The 22261-nt window shown below is 43.7% G+C and overlaps 2 protein-coding genes across 4 annotated transcripts; one reads left to right on the top strand and one right to left on the bottom strand.

Annotated features, from left to right (window-relative positions):
• Positions 1–835: 835 nt before the first annotated feature.
• Positions 836–18518, bottom strand: LOC115457350 (killer cell lectin-like receptor subfamily B member 1B allele C). The gene is made up of 5 exons (XM_030186767.1): positions 18433–18518; positions 17517–17650; positions 6572–6753; positions 4585–4697; positions 836–1607 (listed from the first exon to the last, which is right to left on the bottom strand). The coding sequence occupies exons 1-5, from the start codon at positions 18516–18518 to the stop codon at positions 1544–1546; spliced, it is 579 nt and encodes a 192-aa protein (XP_030042627.1). The 3' UTR covers positions 836–1543.
• Positions 18519–19168: 650 nt separating this feature from the next.
• On the top strand, positions 19169–21692 carry LOC115458354 (killer cell lectin-like receptor subfamily B member 1B allele C). 3 transcript variants are annotated; one of them, XM_030188255.1, is made up of 4 exons: positions 19169–19272; positions 20183–20308; positions 20597–20665; positions 21449–21692. In XM_030188255.1, the coding sequence occupies exons 1-4, from the start codon at positions 19227–19229 to the stop codon at positions 21673–21675; spliced, it is 468 nt and encodes a 155-aa protein (XP_030044115.1). In that variant the 5' UTR covers positions 19169–19226; the 3' UTR covers positions 21676–21692. The 3 variants fall into 3 exon arrangements, with proteins under 3 accessions (XP_030044115.1, XP_030044114.1, XP_030044113.1); XM_030188254.1 differs by having other exon boundaries at positions 21446–21692; XM_030188253.1 differs by having other exon boundaries at positions 21407–21692.
• The last annotated feature ends 569 nt before the right edge of the window (positions 21693–22261 follow it).

Genomic DNA, 22261 nt, shown 5'->3' with positions numbered 1-22261 from the left:
GTGGCGGAGCAGGTGGGGGGAAGAGGGGTTGGTGGTTGGGAGGTGAGGATAGTGGAGGGCAGACTTATACGGTCTGTGCCAGAGCCGGTGATGGGAGGTGGGACTGGTGGTTGGGAGGCAGGAAGTACTGCTGGGCAGACTTGTACTGTCTGTGCCCTGAATAAGGCAGGTACAAATCAAGGTAAGGTTTACACATATGTTTGTCTTGTTGGGCAGACTGGATGGACCGTGCAGGTCTTTTTCTGCCGTCATCTACTATGTTACTATGTTTTGATGTGAAGTGTGAGGTGCAGTGTTTGAGTTTATTGTGTGTGATCTTTTTCTTGCAAATCCATGAATAGAGAGACTCATGCAGGAGTCAAACCTGTCCTTATATACTACCACATAGTTGACATGGATCCCGATACGGAGAACCTGCGATGGGGGGAGAAAGGGGGGGGGGGGGTCATTTAATTTACTGCGTGAGAAATAAGGTCTCCAAGCAGCAAGATGTCAGAAACTGTTTGCCTGGTTTTAGTACATTTGAACTTCCTTTACTAATAAAAAAAATTCCAAAATACAATTACAGAAATAAGAAAGACATAACCCTGCCCCTCCCCAATCTATAACAATATCTAATAGCAAATCATTACTCCATGTAGAGTTATATTAAAGTCCAACGTCTCATTACATCTGCACAGGACAAACAGGGCTGTGGAGTCTGTACACAAACGTTTGATGGCTACTCTTCTGTTTTATTTCTATCCAACTCCGACTCTGACTTCTACTGATATTAGGCTTTTAAAATTTTATTCTGGATCTAAAGTACTGGTAAACACAACTTTAGAACCAGGACAAAGATGTGTATATCTCATAGATTTACCATATATTATAATGTAAGTTTTTATTTTGAAGCTAGAGTTGGAATCAGTACATTTTTATAGAGTCCAACGCCACCCATAACTGCTTCCGACCCCACAGCCTGGTGTGAACTTCCCTCTTCCAATGTGTCACTGGATAACATTCACTCCATCTTAACAGAATTGGTGCCAAAATGGATCCCAAGGGAACACCCAGGTTATAAGTGTAGTTTGCAGAAGACAGGTGACCTGAGATCAGTTGATAAACGTTGACGTAAGTATGAAGTAAACCAAGATAACACTGCACTAAGCGATAAGCAATGTAGAAGCAAATCATGGTCAATCATATTGAATGCTGATGAAAGGTCTCAGGAAGCAATGACAACAGATGATTTGTGATCTAAGGATGTGCTCATCTCATTATAGAGCATGGTAGGAAGGGTTTCTGTGCTGTGGGCTGTATGAAAGCCCATCTGTCTTGGATATAAATGTGGTTTTCTCTGAAAAGGAGGTTAATTGAGGACGACAATGTTTTTTTTAAATCCACAGAAAAGTGATGTGTTTTAATAAAAATGTCAGTAATGTCCAGGCCACAAGGTGTCTTTGGCTCCGGCAACTTCAAGCCACAGGCCACAAGCAACACTGGCTTCTTTACAGCTTCCTTCTGGCAAATCCATTTATAAGGACTGCTACAGTTGTCAGAATCAAAGTGCTTGTCCTACATTGCCACACACCTGCCCCTCTTCCAAGGATTCTGATAAAGAAAATCTGTGACGCAAGGGAGAAAGGAAGGGAGAAGGGCTTGAATTTATTACATGGACTGCACAACACAAGAGTATCGAAAACAGATACGAGAGAACCAACTAGAAAATTAGATTCAGACTGGGATCTTCTGCTTAAATTAATGTCAGTGGCGTCTTGTTGCTATATTAGGTTTCCTACCTGTGTTAGAATACTGTCAGGCTTATTTTCGAAAGAGAACGACGCCCATCTTTCGACACAAATCGGGAGATAGGCGTCCTCTCAGGATCACCCAAATTGGCATAATCAAAAGCCGATTTTGGCCGCTCTCAATTGCTTTCCGTTGCAGGGACGACCAAAGTTCCCAGGGCCGTGTCGGCAGTGTAGTGAAGGCAGGACTGAGGCGTGCTTAGGAGACGGGTGTCCTCGGCCAATAATGGAAAACAGAAGGGCATCCCTGACGAGCATCTGGCCAGCTTTACTTGGTTCATTTCTTTTTAGGACCAAGCCACAAAAATGTGCCTGAACTGACCAGATGACCACTGGAGGGAATCGGGGATGACCTCCCCTTATTCCCCCAGTGGTCACCAACCCCCCACCCACCCTAAAAAAAAAAAATTAAAAACATTTTTTGCCAGCCTCAAATGTCATACCCAGCTCCATCACATCAGTATGCAGGTTGCTGGAACAGTTTTAGTGGGTGCAGTGCACTTCAGGCAGGCGGACCCAGGCTCATCCCCCCCTACCTGTTACACTTGTGGTGGTAAATGTAAGACCTTCAAAACCCACCAGAAACCCACTGTACCCACATGTAGGTGCCCCCCTTCACCCATAAGGGCTATGGTAGTGGTGTACAGTGGTGGGTAGTGGGTTTTGGGGGGGGGGGTGGGGGGCTCAACACACAAGGTAAGGGAACTATGTACCTGGAAGCAATTTCTGAAGTCCACTATGGTGCTCCCTAGGGTGCCTGGTTGGTGTCCTGGCATGTCAGGGGGACCAGTGCACTATGAATGTTGGCTCCTCCCACGACCAAAGGGTTTGCACTTGGTCGTTTTTGAGATGGGCATCCTTGGTTTCCATTATCGTCGAAAACCGAGGCCGACCATCTCTAAAGTCAACCTAAATGTTGAGATTTGGGTGGCCCCGACCGTATTATTGAAACGAAAGATGGATGCCCATCTTGTTTCGATAATATGGTCGGGGCCGTCCTCGGAGATGGGTGGCCATGTTCGATTATGCCCCTCTGTGTGATTTTTGGGCCGTTTGTCTCATTGCAAGTTTCCAATCAAGCAAGAGTAGAGGCTGACGAAAAGACGAGTCCAACGTTGGAGACAGTGCTTAAAAGTGCCTCAGTGACGTCCATGCCGAAGGAGTGCATATAAGGAGAAAGACAAGCTCCTTACCATGCTCCTTGGGGCAACTGATGATGGGAAGAGCAACACACTCCTGTAAGTTCTGTTTTGGTGTGGATTCTGTCATTAGTTATTCATTTCCTGAAGAGTTGGCTGGTACTGTCTTTTTAGTTCTTTTTTTTGTGTGTGTGTCCCCCCATATCGAGATGGTGGGGTTTCCACCCTCCTGCAAAGCCACAGGATCCCGATATCAAGGATAGGCAGCTGATCACATGCCCAATTTCCTCCTCTCCCCCTCCACCCCCTCTCCTTCCCGATCTGGCTGTGTCCTTTGTGAGGTTATTGACCCTGTTCCATCTCTTAGATACCTTGGAGTTGTGTTGGATTCATCTTTATCTTTTGCCACTCGGATCTCCCAAGTTGTTAAATTAGGTTTCTTTTTCCGGCACAGATTAAGGGCAATTTGTAGCTTGATAGATTTTGATGCACTTTGTTCCTTGTTTTATGCTTTTCTCCAATCTAGGTATGATTACTGCAATATTATCTATGAATGAATTGGACCCTGCAGAATAGAGCAGCCAATATACTGTGCAAGGTCCACCGTTATGATCGTGCCTCGCCTTTACTCCAGCAGTTACACTGGCTCCCTATTGATTTCAGAATTCAATTAAAAATTCTCACTCCTGACTCACAAAGTTCTCGCTTGTGATGTCCTGGGCTTACCTTGTTTCTCTGATGATCCCCTACACCCTTCCGTTCACTGACAGATAACAGGTCAGTTCTAGAGTGGAGGAGTAGCCTAGTGGTTAGTGCAACAGACTTTGATCCTGGCAACCTAAGTTCAATTCCCACTGCAGCTCCCTGTGACCTTGGGTAAGTCGCTTAACCCTCCATTACCCCAGGTTCAAAAAGATATAGTGGAATTAGAAAAGGTACAGAGAAGGGTGATGAAGATGGTAAAGGGGATAGGATCCAGTGACGCATGTTATGTGTCTTATTCCTTTATTAAAATGGACTCAGGGAAACTCCACTGCTTATTTCTGGGATAAGCAGCATAAAATGATTTGTACTTTTTGGGATCTTGCCAAGTATTTGTGACCTGGATTGGCCACTGTTGGAAACAGGACGCTGGGCTTGATGGACCTTCGGTCTGTCCCAGTATAGCAACACTTATGTTCACAATAGAAATAAAACAAAATAAAACATGAAAAAGAAAATAAGATGATACCTTTTTTATTGGATATAACTTAATACATTTCTTGATTAGCTTTCGAAGGTTGCCCTTCTTCGTCAGATCGGAAATAAGCAAATGTTGGTAGATGACAGTATATATAAGTGAGACATCAAAGCATTTCAGTGACAGTGTAACAGGGTGGGGGTGGAGGTAGATGGGTGAGACACAGGGATATGCATAGAGACAGGAGAGTGACAAACAAAGCCACCTTGTTGAAGAGAAACAGACGAAAGTGAGAAGGGCACAGCCTAATGAAAGCCGGGTTCAAATCTTGCTGAGACCCCTTGTAACTGTGGCTGAGACACGATCTCCCACTCATTCTACCTCTACATTAATTTAGGCAAAGCACCATGATAGGAAAGTGTAACAGGGAGGGATGGATTTGGGCTGCACTAGATTACAACTCAGTGTCTCTTACAGCTTTCCACTGATGAATGGGGAACCGTCCACCCAGGTCCAGGAGTTCCTTGGTGACAGGATATAAAGACCGATCCAGTGATGCATGTTCTGTGTCTTATCCTGTATGAAATTCTGTGCAAACAGAGAGCAGATAATATCTGTATATTTCACAGCATCAAATCCCAAGCAAGAAAATGGAGAGAAGAAGAGATATTAAGGGCTAGATTCTACATATCATGTCTAAATTTGGTCACAGGCAGGTATGCTCCTAAATTACACAGGGTGTATTCTAGAACAATGGGCATAGTTTTTAAAAATTCATATAACCCGCTCATTCCACACTCCTTTTTCAACTAGGCACCTTAGAATTTCTGCACATTACAGAATACGCTTACACAGTTGTGCGCTTCATTCTAATTAATGCCAATTATTGTCACTAATTGTTCATTGGTAATTATTGGCGCTGATTGGCTTCTTAAGCTAATTAAGTTGTGTGCGCAAATCCAGAATATGACCGGATTTGCACACGCAAATGAGATGCACTATTTAGAATCCAGGGGTAAATAGACACCTGCACCCAGAAAACTCGGTAATTCCAGCTGAAATACTATTAATATTTGGCGGACCCCAAACAACCTCAGCATCTCTTATCTCATCATGTACATTCATCCTTGGGAGGTTCCAGTGGAAAGTGAGATCTCATTAGATATACATTAGATAATTCTTCACTCTCTATAATCTATTTCTGGGCTGATTCCCTCCACTGCTTTTCAGCCGTTTTCTTTATTTTTCTTGCATTTTTATCCCTCACTGCTTTTTCTTTGTATCCCCTTCATTTCCTGATCCCCTGAAGTGCTGAGGACTCTGTGACTCTTTCACTGTGTTAACTCTCCATTGCCTCAAGTACAAAACTTAAACTGTGACTAGGGACAGAAAAAGTACCTGGATAGAATTATAAACTGCTTTGATTGTACCCCAGAAACGTGGTATATCAAATCCCATCACGCTTACCCCTTACCCTAAGCCCCCCACCACCCCCTCTTACAGCATTGCAATGTTTCCTCTAATATTTGTGTGCAGGTTGTGCGTTAGGTAGGCTCCTAATACTATCCATGAACAGCAGGAGAGGCAGGTTGTCTCCATCGCCTCCTCTTCCCCTCCCCCTCCCCACTGATGCATTACAACTGCACACATAATTTTGCCTGCATGCAGTGTGGGGATGTTCCCCATCATGTGTTGTGTCTTCACTGTCAGCACCTGTGACTGAAGCTTTGTTTTTCTCAGCTTCCACCACTTGTCCCCTCATTACTATCTCTTCTTTTTTCCTCCCAAGCTTCTCTTGTCTCTCTCTTGCCCTTCCATTCCTTTTCCTTGTCTCTCCTCTCTTCCACCTCCTTCTGTTCTTCCATCTCCACGTATCCCTTAGCCCTTCAATTCCTCCACACACCTTACATCTGTCCTCTTGTCTTCCCCCTCCTTTCCCATCTATCCCCTTTGTTTTCCCACCTCCTCCATCCTCTGCCCCCACTTCTCCATCATCTTTTCATTATTTCCCCCTCTTTTCCATTATACATCCTACAACACACATTTCCCCTGCTTTCTAAAACACAACCAGTTCCCTCATTTCTCCCCCTGTACCTGGAAGTGAAAGGAAATTCTATCCTTGCAACAAGCTCAGCTCCTTCCACCCCCAACTCTAAGCAGGTCACAGGAGTGAAGACTCTGCAGACCAACCACAGGCACACGGATATGGGGCAGGGAAGGAGAGAAGGATCCCCCCTTCATCCCTCCCAGAGCAGGACTTTGGGGAAGGGTCAGCGGATTTGCAGCAAATTGGCTGCAGGAATCAAGGAACAGGAACTGGAAGCCAACTGAGTCCCAGGCCTGGGCAGAGATACAGGAGGTGTACAGGGAGAGATTAAAACTGTGGTTTTGTATAGCACAACTTACAAGGAACGCTATAGTCTTTTCAGTATAACTCTTTAGCTATAAATATATCAACTCACCCTCTCCTCCTGGTCCTGTATCACTAGGAGATCAGAGCCCTTCTCTGCACAGTCCTCAGGGCTGCTGCTCCAATTCCTTCCCTCTTTAGAGAAGTAATAGCACTTTCCCCTGTGCAAGAGCCAGTCTTGGGGGCAAGGCTTAGCCCCAGATCCTTCTCCAGTAGTGTAGGGAGTTGAGGTCACTGTGAAGGTTTCTTAGCACATTTTTGAGTACATTTGGGATACTGAGTTCGATTCCCGGCACAGGCAGCTCCTTGTGACTCTGGGCAAGTCACTTAACCCTCCATTGCCCCATGTAAGCCGCACTGAGCCTGCCATGAGTGGGAAAGCGCGGGGTACAAATGTAACAAAAAAAATACAGACAAGGAAAATGGTGCCATTAAATATAAAGAAATAACAGACAGAGGAAACAGAAAACCAGGCTCTCTCATCAGGGACGACTGATTGAAAGAGGTTCTCCTTCCTTTCTAACATAAATAACATGAATGTGGGAGGTGGGGGAGAATGGAGGGGGCAATTGTATATGGGGGTGTGGCTCAGGAGGCTTTCACTGACTGCCTACTACTACTACTATTTAGCATTTCTATAGCGCTACAAGGCATATGCAGCACTGCACAAACATAGAAGAAAGACAGTCCCTGCTCAAAGAGCCAGTCCAGGGGGAAACACTAAGCCCCAGATCCTTCTCCAGGAGGAACAGAAAGTGTGTGTGTGTGTGTGTGTGTGTGTGTGTGTGTATGTGTGTGTTGGGGGGAGGGGGGTGGAAGGGTCTAGGAATTAATAAATACAATCAGCAAGTTTCACAAATTATATTTTAACATAGAACTGCAGTTCTACATAACAACCACACAGTGGCACTATAACTCCACTATTAATGGGTTTGGTGGAATTAGGGCAGCACTTCTCAAACCTTTATGAGTAAAAGTTAATCAATAAAACAAGCTGGACCCCTGGCTTGAGAAAAGGGGTTTTAGGTCTCAGTATCAGCTTATATTCTTTTTCTTGTTTTATTTTTATTTGTTAACCTTTATTTTTATATAATCAACTGGTCTAACAAAACAGCCGAATTACTTTATCTCAAATCTTGGTATTTTAAAATCTTGTCTTCTCCTTATCTCATTCCTTTCAGGCCCTTCCACTAAGCTGTGCTAAAAAAGTGGCCTGTGGTATCCGTAGTGTGGGGCAGTTTTACAATGGCCACATTTTCTATTTCTTCAATTAATGGCCATATGCAAATTTCCCAATTAGCATGCATTCATTATTTATTTTACTTTATTTATTTAATACATTTATATCCCGCTTTATTCCAAGGCGGATAACAATATTCACATGCATAATTTACATAAATGTCACATACATGGTTTAAGGTGGGTGGTAGTTACAGTTATATGGGAAGGACACACGGAGGGGCATAATCGAAAGGGATGCCCAAGTTTTCCTGGACGTCCTCGTAGGATTGGTCCAGTAAGGGGCCCCCCTCCATCTTTCGTTTCGATAATATGGTCGGGGACGCCCAAATGTGCAAATTTAGGTCGACCTTAGAGATGGTCGTTCCCAGCAGAGATGGCCGTCCCCAGGACTTGGTCGTTTCTGATTTTCGGCAATAATGGAAAGCCCATCTCAGAAATGACCAAATCTAAGGCATTTGGTCATGTGAGGAGCAAGCATTCGTACTGCACTGGTCCCCCTGACATGCCAGGACACCGACCGGGCACCCTAGGGGGCACTGCAGTGGACTTCATAAATTGCTCCCAGGTGCATAGCTCCCTTACCTTGTGTGCTGAGCCCCCCCAAAACCCACTCCCCACAACTGTACACCATTACCTTAGCCCTTATGGGTGAAGGGGGGCACCTAGATGTGGGTACAGTGGGTTTCTGGTGTGTTTTGGAGGGCTCAACATTTACCACCACAAGTGTAACAGGTAGGGGAGGGATGGGCCTGGGTCCGCAAACACATGATGACAGGAGTGGGGGTGACAGGGAGCAGCCGTTATCTGGGCATTTGAGAAATGTGCTGACCACCCTGCTCTCCTTTCTATGCAGAACACTGGATACTGGGAGGCCCGAATACGAACCGGAATGGTTCAGTCGATTCCCCATAGCGCCGCACTGCCCTTGAGACCAAAGAGCGTCTGCACTCTCCGTCCAGAGGCCCGAACAGGCTCCGAACCACAACGTGAAGCACCACGAGGCGGACCGAACGCTGCCCACGCCTGACCCAGATAATTCGCTGCAACCCAAAGCGCCAGGGGAGGAACCAATACAATATTGGCGGCAAGAAGCCCTACAAAAGCACAGAACGTGCACCTCAGCGCCAGGAGAAGAGCTGACAGAACCAAGGTGGAAGATTTTAACAATTCCAGCTTGCACTGAGAGTACTTGCACTCTCTACTGCTGGACATCTCTGCCCAGATGGGACCTCAAGGGCTTTTCAGTGGGTCTACTTGTCTGCTGACCCACACTTGCATCTTCTTGCTTTGCAGCATGCTGTAAGACTTTTTTTTTTCTCTTTCCTCTCTTCTAATGTCTACAGGGCACAACCATTGACTTTACTGTTCTACTTTATTACTGAGTCGATACTTGACTATATTAGTGTCCCGTTTGATTACTCTAATTTTAATGAGTGTCTAACTCACTCTCTAATAACAATCCGACAACACACTACTTGGCTTTGCTGCAGGATTCGATGCATGCTAAATAACTATTCGAGACACCTTATTAGATCAGTAGTTCTCTATAGTGCCTAATGATAATACTGTATTATTTATACTGCATTGCGTATACTGTTTACGTTGTGCACTGCTTACTGCTTAAGTTGTACTGCTCATACTGTAATGCCTGTACTGCACTGCCTATACAGCACTGCTTATTACCACACTGCTTACGGCAGCACTCTCTATAATGATGAACTATAGCAATACGGTAATGACTACTATTATAATGATGTCTGATGTGCTCTCCAACCTCTACCCTCTAAACAATGAAGCAAGATCTTTTAATGCACTTTAATTGCTGATTAGGCATCTCTTAGAATAATATTGCATCTTAAATCTATAACTCAAAGGTCGACTAACACTACATCCTGAACGTAACTAAATAACTAACACTGATATGAACACCAGCAAATTACTATTCATAATCACCTACTATGTCTCCCTAACCCATCACACACCCACAAACCTGATTATAGACAACACCTCCCCCACAATTCACAAACCACTCACACAACCCATACACAACATGACCATCCGAAACATCAAACAATCGCACGAAAAACCTACTAGCCACGATCACCATCAACAGAAAGGAATGAAAGGACTTAACAAACTTATACATCAAGAAGACAGACAACTGATAAAAATTACCACTACCTCAAACCCAATTGAACACCACCAACAAATACAAATGGGATACATCAATGCCAGATCGGCAGTCAATAAAACCACGACACTAACCGACTGGATCACAGATGATCATCTCGACTTCCTTCTTATCAGCGAAACTTGGATCCATGGCCCCAAAGATCCAATAATATCAGAGCGCTGTCCTCCAGGATACAAAATTACCCACTGGACAAGAGAAGGAAAAAGAGGAGGAGGCTTACCAATAATCTATAAATCTCAATTTACAGTCACGACAACAGCGGAATCTATTCTTCCCCAACTCGAAATAGCCTCAGTCAGAATCAACCACCCCAACCTAGTATCTTGACTGGACTTGAGGTGTGTGAACCCATCAGTGAAGCTCACAAGATGCGTCTGGTTCTGGAGGGTGTGAGAGTGGGTGGGTCGAAGAGGGGCAGGATGGACTCTCTCCTTTGCTTACAGTTCAGTTTGAGTTTGACCAGAAGGGAAGGGTGGAAATGCATCCAACAATAAAGAACGACAACGTGGGATATAAATGTTGTAAGTGTACCATGATGTCTGTTTTAGTGGGCCTTTACCAGGAGAAAAAAAAATCTCTGCATGAATATAACACATGCTAGGGTGTCCCTATAATCAGCCCCTCCAAATGACACACTGATTACGATTTAACAATATAAATAACTCATGAAATATGAATTACATAAGTGTCACATTTGTGAGAACAATATAACCAAATAAAGCCCAAAAACCAAGCATGAGTAATAAGAATTAATCTAAGGACAAAGGTATAGTTGACTCAAAAGTGGATTGCTGCTGATCTTGCAAATTATAAATGAGAAATATATGTATGTAGCGTTTTCCATTTTAATTATTTCCTAGAGTTTGGGAATGTATGACATGGAAGGTTGGATTCATAGTTCTTACATAAAATAACCCAGTTCCACCACATTTGGTAAGAGAGAGATGAACAATCCTTTCAGTGATTTACGATCATTTTAATGGCAATAGAGATTAGAAAGTCAAAAGTTTATCTGATTCGTCAGATATTTCAGGCATGATGAAGAACTTCCAATTGACGATTTGGAGGGAAATATTAGTAGATAAATCTCATATGTCTGACCAGAAAATGCCGATTGCCACACTGATGTAATGTATGGGAAAGTGAACCAGTTGTTTCGGAGTAAGACCAACATAGATCAGAAGAGGTTTGACCACTAGCTTATGCCCTCTCATTCCAGAGCTTCCTTTCCATTGAAAGAAACCTGCCTCCTGTACGTTTATGCCACTGAGGTATTCAACTGTCTCTATCATATCTCCTCTTATAGGAGATGTTAAGTGCTTCCTCGTTATCCGTGAGAGGTACCATGTGTTAATCTGAATGTTAACATACAACCTGCAATAAAAAATAATGGTAGCGCTTCCACCAGCTGCCGCTTTAAATTTGCAGCTACCGCTTGGTACAATCCCACGTTAAGTCAAGGTAACTGCAATTTTTACCATAGAAGCACCTCTTTGTATTCGTGTTGTAAGCTGTCCAGAGCTTAAGCTAGAAGGATGATATCTAAATACAATTAATTAAATTAATATAGGTGGTTAAGGTGCTGGTTCATTCCTTCAAACGTGGGCTTGATTCTTCTTCTAACTAGAAGCTGAAGGCTCCATTTAACGCTCTGAGGTTCCTCCCATCTTTCACTGCTGAGATCCTGAAACCAGTCTCTACTACAGACAACTTTGAACTTGTTTCCCTCGCCTGGCAGCCTTCCTCTGCGCCAGAGTGAATTCCATTACTTCAAGAAGACAGCGTTATCTCCACAGTCATACCAGGAGCACAGGGATTCCCCAGGACGTGGAGTGGTATTCTCTCTGCTAATCACCGTATTAGTAAACCAAGCCCAGTGACCACATTCACCTGATATAGCAATTATATAGAGTCATCAGGCTCTAGTCTAGGGGTTATTCACTACAGTATGGAAACAGCACCTGACCACAAGCACACAATAATTACCATGAAAGCAAAGGAGGAGTTAAAGGTCCTGGTTTATTATTTTTTGGGCTGGCTGAGTCTTTAGATAATGCCCTGGCTATTGTGACTGTTGTAATTGTCATGTCAATCAGAACAATGAGGACTGACAAAAGACAGACCACAAACATGGGCACAAGAATCCTTCTGCGGAGGACCTTGGATTCAGCTGAAACACAGGAAGAAGGAAGAGAGAGTTTCAGCGGCTGAAAGATCTCAGTATGTAGGGGTGGAGGAGACTTGATACTGCAAGACCAACCTAAACTTCCAGCACTGTGTGGCTCAAGCTCGTGGCTAGAGGAGATGCAGTGAGGAAGGCGGGATCCTGCCAGAGGAATCTGAATTTCCAATGGAGCTTCTGTGGGACAGTTAAATGATGCTGGCGGGCCGGGTTGGGTTTTGGCCTGTGGGTGGAACAAGCCTGGTGTAGACAGAATTTGGACTAAATTCGAGATATTATCGGAGGATCTCATCTCCCAAACGCTCAAAAGATTCGCCAAATCTCATTGCAAATTAGACATATGCCCAAACAACCTTATGGCATGTGCCCCTCAACAATTTATAACAGATCTAACGAACCACTTGAACTATATGTTACAAAATGGACTCTTCCTGAAGGAGAAAGGAAACATTCTACTCACCCCTATACCTAAAGAAGCAAAGAAAAGTGCTAGTGAACTAACCAATTATAGGCCAGTAGCATCCATTCCCTTAATAACCAAACTAACAGAAGGGATGGTGACCAAACAACTCACAAACTATTTAAACAAATTCTCAATACTACATGACTCCCAGTCAGGATTTCGGACTAACCACAGTACTGAAACAGTACTAGTTACTCTAATGACTAAATTCAGACAAATGATTGCAACTGGCAAGAACATACTACTTTTACAATTTGACATGTCCAGCACCTTCAACATGGTTGATCATGGAATACTACTACATATCCTCGAGTACTTCGGAATTGGAGGCAACGTTCTCAATTGGTTCAAGGGGTTCCTAACCACACGATCATACCAAGTGACATCTAACTCGACTACATCAGCCACATGGATACCTGAATGCGGAGTTCCACAGGGATACCTCCTCTCACCAATCTTATTCAACTTAATGATGATACCCTTGGCCAAACTACTATCAAACCAAAACCTCAACCCATACATATACGCAGATGACGTAACGATCTACATCCCATTCAAACAAGATATAAAGGAAATTTCCAATGACATCAACCAAAGTCTACATATCATGCATTTATGGTATGAATGCATTTCAGCTGAAACTTAATGCAGAAAAAACCCAATGTCTAATACTCACCTCTCAGCATAACACGAACAAATTCACCACCATTAACACACCAAAACTGAATCTTCCAATTTCGGACACCCTAAAAATTCTTGGAGTCACCATTGATCGACACCTAACACTTGAGAGTCACGTGAAAAACACAACCAAGAAGATGTTCCACTCAACTTTTAGATTGTAAGTAGCGCTTTAGAAATGTCAAGTAGTAGTAGTAGTAATGTGGAAATTAAAAAGAGTAAGACCTTTCTTCCCCAGGAATGTCTTCCGTAACCTGGTACAATCAATGGTACTCAGTCATTTAGACTACTGTAACGCACTCTATGCTGGCTGCAAAGAACAAATAATCAAGAAACTTCAGACAGCCCAGAACACAGCAGCTAGACTCATATTCGGTAAAACAAAATATGAAAGTGCTAAACCACTACGAGAAAAGCTACACTGGCTCCCTCTTAAAGAACGCATGACGTTCAAAATATGTACCCTAGTTCACAAAATCATTCACAGAGATGCCCCAGCCTACATGTCAGACCTGATAGACTTACCACCCAGTAATGCTAAAAAATCAGTCCCCACATTCCTCAACCTTCATTTCCCCAACTGTAAAGGTCTAAAATACAAACTAATGCATGCGTCAACCTTCTCCTACTTGAGCACACAATTCTGGAACGCGCTATCGTGCAACTTAAAAACGATCCACGAACTAACTAACTTCCGCAAATTACTGAAGACACATCTCTTTAACAAGGCATACCACAAAGAGTAACAAATGTGAACCCCTCCACAGAAATGTCTCATAACATTTTGCTTGCTATACTAATATCATGCTTTTTCACTATCATGTTATCCCAAACCCTCTGTAATACTAAATGTTTATTTCTTATACTTCTCCACCATTCATGATGTATTCTAAGCCACATTGAGCCTGCAAAGAGGTGGGAAAATGTGGGATACAAATGCAATAAATAAATAAACGTGGGGGTGGGGCAATTCTATAAACTGGCACCTCTTTTTAGGTACCAGAAAGGGGTGAGTTTAGCACATTTTCTATAACAGCTTAGGAGCCAACTTCTGTCCTGTCAGCACTTGGGTATGAAGGAGTTATAGGTCTCTCAGTGCTGTGCAATATTGAGTTATTCCGTAAAGAGTTACTGTAATTAATTACTTTATATCTCACAAGTATCTTCTGATAAAAAAGGGCAGATCACGTTCCTTTTAAAGCCTATTTACACAATCTGATGTTGAACTATTGCACTTTTTACAGTAACTCTGCCCTTATGATCATATTATCTGCTGTATGGCAGAGGGAAGGGTTTGGAGATAAACACAGTCTTGGATTCTGTCCGAGTTTCTGTTGTTTGAATTGTGGGTTGTAGTTTTCTGAACTTACGATCATTATTTCAACAGGACCAATAAAGTGAATAATGTGATATGACGGCTCTGATCATCAAGAAAAGAGAAAATTGTTTGTTAGAGACAACTAGGAAGAAACTTACCAAAATAATGTAATCCCCTCCCCCACTCCTGGTTTGCCAAATATATTCAGATTCAGGTTTCCAACGTAGTCTGGACCGGGCGGCACAAGCTCACCAGGAGCGGAGAGGAGATACAAAAACAAAAAAACTAGTGAAAAGCAGAATTGATAAAAAGTTACTTTATTTATAACATTTGTTTTAAACTCGGCAATTCAGTATTTATAACTTGCCCACTGGCTGATGGTAATACTCTTCCCTATTCACAAATTGCTCTCTATACATCAAGATCGTAACACTTAAGCTTCTATGTTTCAATTTCCTAGTGCAAACTTTGTTTCTGTTGCTCATTGACCTTTTCAAGTTTTAACAACAGTAGCTACCAACATTTGTTTCTTTGTTTTTTTTTCACAGGTTCACTTTCCCAGTTAAAGTATCCCACAAACATCAGATACCTTAAACAAACATGCAATAACAACAACAACAAAATAACTATTCAGGATTTACCGGCTGTCAAGAATTGATTCTTTGGGTTTTTCTCTCTTTTTCAGGTTCTTCTTCTGATAATACAAGGTAAGTATGAAATGTTTATTATTCTACACTCCTATAGGTAATGTCCCTTTGCAATTTCACTCCAGCTTGTAGATGACATTAAAGGATACTTTATTTTTCCAGCTTTAAGTATATAAGTAATGCCACACTGGGAAAAGACCAAAGGTCCATCGAGCCCAGCATCCTGTCCATGACAGCGGCCAATCCAGGCCAAGGGCACCTGGCGAGCTTCCCAAACGTACAAACAATCTATACATGTTATTCCCGGAATTGTGGATTTTTCCCAAGTCCATTTAGTAGCGGTTTATGGACTTGTCCTTTAGGAAACCGTCTAACCCCCTTTTAAACTCTGCCAAGCTAACCGCCTTCACCACTTTCTCCGGCAACGAATTCCAGAGTTTAATTGTGCGTTGGGTGAAGAAATATTTTCTCTGATTTGTTTTAAATTTACTACACTGTAATTTCATCGCATGCCCCCTAGTCCTAGTATTTTTGGAAAGCGCGAACAGACGCTTCACATCCACCTGTTCCACTCCACTCATTATTTTATATACCTCTATCATGTCTCCCCTCAGCCGTCTCTTCTCCAAGCTGAAAAGCCCTAGCCTCCTTAGTCTTTCTTCATAAGGAAGTCGTCCCATCCCCGCTATCATTTTAGTCGCCCTTCGCTGCACCTTTTCCAATTCCACTATATCTTTCTTGAGATGCGGCGACCAGAATTGAACACAATACTCAAGGTGCGGTCGCACCATGGAGCGATACAACGGCATTATAACATCCTCACACCTGTTTTCCATACCTTTCCTAATAATACCCAACATTCTATTCGCTTTCCTAGCCGCAGCAGCACACTGAGCAGAAGGTTTCAGCGTATTATCGACGACGACACCCAGATCCCTTTCTTGGTCTTTGGCTGTCACTATTTCCCTCGCCTGGCAGCCTTCCTCTGATCCAGACAGTCATACCGGGAGCACAAGGATCCCTCTCTGCTAATCACCGTATTAGTAAACCAAGCCCAGTGACCACATTCACCTGATATAGCAATTATATAGACTCATCAGGGTCTAGGGGTTATTCACTACAGTATGAAAACAGAACCTGACCACAAGCACACAATAATTACCATGAGATTATACAAAAGATAAATATATATACATATATCTCTGAAAGGCTTACACCAAATAGAAATCTGTAAGTGTATACATATCTGTGACAGTGTAAAGAATTATTCTAAGAACTACAAGCAAACATCAGGCTATATAACTACTAGTCGTTAAGCCCCTAAAAACGGGCGAGTATTGCAGCCCTCCTCTCTCCCCTGGCCTCACCCCGTCCACCAATCCTCCCCCCACCCCCCATGTCCAGCAACCCTCCTCTGTGCCCTGCTCTCACCCTATGTCCAGCAACCATGCCCTCTCCCCCCTGCCCTCCCCTCATGTCCAGCTACCCTCCTCGCCGCCGCTCCCCCCCCCCCCCCTCCGTACCGGGCCCTCTGCACTGACCTGACAGCGCCTCTCACCTCCGTGTGAAACTGCTACAGGCAGCAGCAGATCGCTCTTCTGCTGCCTGCAGCGCTTTCACTCGGAGGTGAGAGGTGCTGTCAGGTCAGTGCAGGGGGCCCGATACAGAGGGGGCGGGAGCGGCGGCGGGGATGGGGTGGGGGGAGGGTGGAGGTTGGTTTGCGCGATGTTCGTTTCCTGGCGGCGGCGGCCAACAGTCCGACTCCGTTTCCCTCTCCGTTCCGCCCTCTGATGTCATGACATCTTGACGCAAGGGCGAGACAGAGATGGAAGTCTGTACTGCACATTTGCAGATGAGTCAGTCACTTGCCGTTTATATGTTTGATTCCCCTAGACTCCAGACCAGCCTTTGGCAAAAGAAATAAAAAAATCTATCTTCCCCAAAGCTGTAGAAATGAACAGTGCTGTAAATCTCACCATTAGATGTGCCGTCGGCGTCTCCAGGGCAGGAGTAGAGTTGTTCAGAGCTCCAGCTGAGACAGGAAGCTGCTCAGGATGGGGGTGACCGATATCTTTCAGCAGAATAGGCACTGAGTCCGTAGCCAGTAATTAGCCCTGATCAGTGGCTTTTCTTCCTGCAACTAGTTGGTGCAGGGAGGCCTAAGCTCTGGCTTTAAGAGGAACAGTTTCTCCTTAGTGATTAGAGCCTGACTATGCTCTGTTCTGACAAGTGACTTCTCTTAGGAGCTATCAGGAAACCGGACCACTCACTTTCTGTCCCAAATGCAGTCCGAGTTCTTTGTCCTCCAAAGGAACTGGGCAGAACTTGGTCCATGGTGCTCCAGTGATTCTTCTGGCCCAATCCAAACACGTATTCCTGGTGTCCAGAATGATGGTATCCAGGCCTAAATGAACAAAGAAGTCCAGTGTTGATCCACACACTCTCCCTGGCACACAGGCATCTCCAAAAGGGACCCATTGGTGTTATCGCATACCTGGGGGGTAATAAATCTGTCCGGCAAATGGGATTCCCCTGGATATGAAGTGTAGATGGTCTCTGTGCTAATATAAGCAAGCAAAGTTCGTAGCTGATAGAGAAGCAGGAAATGTTCAGGCAGCCATCTTAGTGTTTCTCACACAGATGGTAGGTTCAGGCCTGTAAGTGGACGAAAGCCTCAATTGCACACAGGGTTCACACACCTCAAGTCCAGTCAACAGATTAGTCAATGTCTGGTTAACTGTTTGACATTTTTAGACTCAGTCAGTCTTTGGATGTGTTTTTGGTTAATACTGTACTGTGTTTCCACTTATTTCATGTTATTTTGAAATCTGTTCAGAATATAATAGAAGCAGAGACCTGTCATAAGAAACAATCCCCCTCATACCCAAAATGGGACCTCCCCCCTTGAAAATCAATGAGAAATTGACCTGTTAGATTGCCATGTTCTCTTTGTGATATTGGAGTTGTGTATTTGTGAGTAGAGTTATGTGTGTACCATCGATCTGTGTGGGGAAAAAAAAGCCCTACTGCACATACAAGATACATCTGTGAAAGGAATGTGTGAAAAAACATGAACAAGCCCAGAAAAACTTGGAAAATGTTGCTTTAAATGAACAAACACACCCCTATGTGTTATCTCAATACACTGGAAATCTCTCAAAGACAGACTGAGCACCTCTCCATTACCTGGAACTTTTGGCCTGATGAAATGTAAATTTAAAATATCTCAGGTTCTGGTGTGCTAAAGCCAACTTAATAATCTGTTCCTGCATTTTTTTCATCACAGAGACACCGAAAAGTGGAGGATATTTGTGGTTTTTAGATGCTGAGTGAGCTCAGGCCTTTGTGCACCAGGTTTCCAATGTTCTGCATAGAAAGGAGAGCAGGTGGTTAACACATTTCTCAAGTGCCCAGATAACGGCTGCTCCCTGACACCCTCAGTCCTGCCATCATGTGTTTGTGGTCAGTGAGGTCCCACCAGACCTGTTTCACCCTTTGTCACCATCACAGTTAGTCACTGGCCAACCACAGGAAGCCAGGCCTCAGCATGCACAGAAAGCCAAAATGGCTGCCGCAGAAACACTGGACCTCCAAATGGGGAGGCGGGGGAACAAATGGAGAGAAGTTCTCAGAAGGCATGAATTTCTATAGGTTAAATTCTGCAATTACAGATATTCTGCCTGAGAGGATATCAGAACCTGAGTTTGTCCATTACACACCTCCCATGCTACTTCCTGACTCTGGCAGTGGGTGTTATCGCTGTCGGGACACTGCTGGAGAGGAGGGTCTGTGTATCACCTGCTTCAGCTCTTCTTTCCTCTCTGACCACAAGGAAGGGTCTGTTTAGCTGCCTGTGTGGGTGATACTGAGACTTTTCTTGTCCCTGAGGTATTGAATGGGATACTCAGAAGCTAGAGAAACCATCAGTGTCCTGATCATTCTCTCCTGCACTGTGAGGGATCCTTTGAGCCACATCTCAGATGGAGGCCACCGTAGCATCGGAGAAGGAAGAGATGCAGGAGGAAGGTACGTTACTCCATGGGTCAGAACTATGATGCTTCAGGGAATTTGGGCCATGGATGATCACTAGGGTCTTTTTAAGAGGTTAACACAATCCTGGAAATTAGAATTACTTCCCTGCATACAGTGGGAATAGATCTGAAATACAGAGATGGGTGGTGACATTAGTGATTGAAACAACTTTATTTTCTATTCAAGGGAAGCAGTTTTTACAGTCCAGCAGTTCAGGCAATAGAAAAGTTGCCCTAACATCCTAGGGTCAGTGATTCTTGGCATGTACCGCATGTATATGCTACCTTTCCTTTACATATATATGTTTATGTGTGATGTGATTTTGTTCATGTTCTCCATTGCCATGCAAAGGGATCAGAGTTTCATTCCTGAACTTGGCTTCTGCTCTATGGGCTGGCTGGGGTAGCTGTGGAGGCAGCAGTCACGGTCCCATCAGAGAGAGAGAGAGTCTCAGACATCTCTCAACAGCAATACCTCAAGGCCAAAATCAGGGTGCAGGATCATTGGGTTCTGGAGGGAACTACAGTTTGTATGCACTGGCCAGGCACTGCCACTGTGGACTGAGCTGGGTAGAGGGTACAACAAAGGAAACATCCCAGTTACTGGAGAATAAAGGATCCTGGTATCTTAACCCAAAAGAGGCACGTTCTGATTGAGCCGGAAGCCCAACGGAGAGGAAAAAAACTGTCAGGTCCAAAATAAATTGCATCCTGAGCTTTACAATCCATTTCCACTTAGCAGTAAGTGACTGAATACAAAGTTTGTTAGTTGGTAAACTATGCAGACATGAGTGGAAGCCACAGGGAAGGACAGAAAGATCTCAGAGTCCCACTTGGACTTTTGCTACCAGATTGATTGTTGTCTTCCTGTAAAACACTAACCCTCAACCTCCCTTTCTGTGAAGGAATGCAGCGGGACCAGTATTTCTCCTCAATCTACCCAGAGCTCCTGGTCTGGAGGACCCTGGCTAAGGTTCTGGGCTTATCACAAGCTGTTCTGGTGCTGATCATGGTTCTGATCCTCCATCTCTGTAAGTATCAGCCCAAGAACGGGTCTGGTTGGAGCAGCCCAGAGTTTGAGTAAAGGGACAGAAAGACAGACTCTGGAACAGAGGGAAAGAAAGAAGGGAAAAATATAATATATGAAGAACAAAAATATAGAAATATGTACAGACAGGAAAGAGACACCCTGAGAAAAGAGAGAATGAGTACAGAAAAGGATAGAAACAGAAAACATTAGAAGGAGAGAGTGAGAGGTTTTCTCTATAGGTTTCATATTCTGCTCTGTGACTCTCCTGTGTCCTTTTCTCTTCTCACAGGTTCCCAGTGTTCCCAGCAAGAAGGTCAGGTCCAATTAACCCCACCCATTAGTGTGAAGGACACAGCAGGTACTTCTGCTCAGGGGGGTTATACCTAGGGAAGCAGCTAACACTGAGTTGAAAGACTCACCGATTCTTTTGGGAGACATTTGTGTCACTCATCACTGGGAGTGTCCGTGTGCCACATCTTCTGTCTCTTAGCTAAACTTATAACATCCCTGAAACATGGAGCTGACGCTGGAAGCGACACTGTCTCTGTGATTCTTGTACAGTTGTATGTAATGCCCTGGGTGAAACTTCGACTATATGATTCCCTTTCCCCATGAAGTGACTCAAGGTCCCGGTCCCCCACCTCCTCCTGGGACTCCAGCTGCCATAAAAGTGTCCTCAGCGCACAGGAAAGACCTGTGCTACTGATACCACAGGCCACTTTGTAGCACAGCTTAGTAAAAGAGTCCCAAAGGCATAAGATAAGATTAAAAAATACCACGATTTGAGTGCAGCTGTTGTGTTAGACCACTTGACTATACAGAAATAAAGTTTAACAAATGAAAATAAAACAAGAAAAAAAAATATAAGCTGATACTGAGACCTAAAACCCCATTTCTTAAGCCAGGGGTCGGCTTCTTTTATTGATTAAGTTTCATTTGTAAAGGTTTGAGAATTGCTGCCCTAATCCCACCAAACCCATTAATAGTGGCATTTTAGCGCCACTGTGTGGTTGTTATATGGAACTGCAATTCCATGTAAATATTTGTGAAATTTTCTAACAGATTGTATTTCTTATGTAAACTATTTATTAACTCCTAGACCCTTCTATCACCCCTCCACTTTCTGTTCCTCCTGGAGAAGGATCTGTGGCTGAGCGTTGCCCCTCAGACTGGTTCTTGCACAGGGGAAAGTGTTATTACTTCTCTAAAGAGGAAAGGAGCTGGAGCAGCAGCCTTGAGGACTGTGAACGGAGGGGATCTGAGCTCCTAGTGATAGAGGAGCAGGAGGAGAGGGTGAGTTCTCATATCTACCACATCAACAGTGTCACAGAGTGTTACACTGAATCTCACAGAGTCCTCAGGAAGTAAAGGATAAACATGAAAAAGGAAAGAGTGGTCAGGTTTAGGGAAACGTTGATTAGCAATGGACAGAGCCAGGCACTGAAGATGGTACATAGATTCAAGGATTTATCTAATGCATATCTAATGTGATCTCTTACCACTGGAGCCTCCTAAATAAGAAATGGACAAGCCTGAGGAAGGGTCCCATGGGAGTTGAAACATGGAACTGGATATGCATTAAATACATGTATTTTTTTTCTTTATTTAACATTTGACTGCCTGTGCAACGTTTCCTTAAATTAGTGTCTTTTATTTCTATCTAATTCCTGTGATTCTTATCTGTCTCTATTCTCCACCTCTACTTATACCCCTCTGCTGTCTATTAAAATGTTTTGATGTGTACTGTTATTTGAATATTTTAATGCTGTGACTTTATGGCCTATGTCTGAGTTGTACTTGCTGCACACTGTAGTGACTGAATTTCTTTAAAAGGTGGTGAATAAATCCTAATAAAAAAAATAAATACCATTGTTCACATGAGGTTGTACATCCAAGGGATGGAAGATGCCAAGGATATTTTGAGTTTACCAAATACTGGTTAACATTAAGCTGG

This window comes from Microcaecilia unicolor, chromosome 14, assembly GCF_901765095.1.
Source record: "Microcaecilia unicolor chromosome 14, aMicUni1.1, whole genome shotgun sequence".
NCBI classification, from domain to species: Eukaryota; Metazoa; Chordata; class Amphibia; order Gymnophiona; family Siphonopidae; genus Microcaecilia; species Microcaecilia unicolor.
This window is presented reverse-complemented; position numbering and strand designations above follow the sequence as displayed.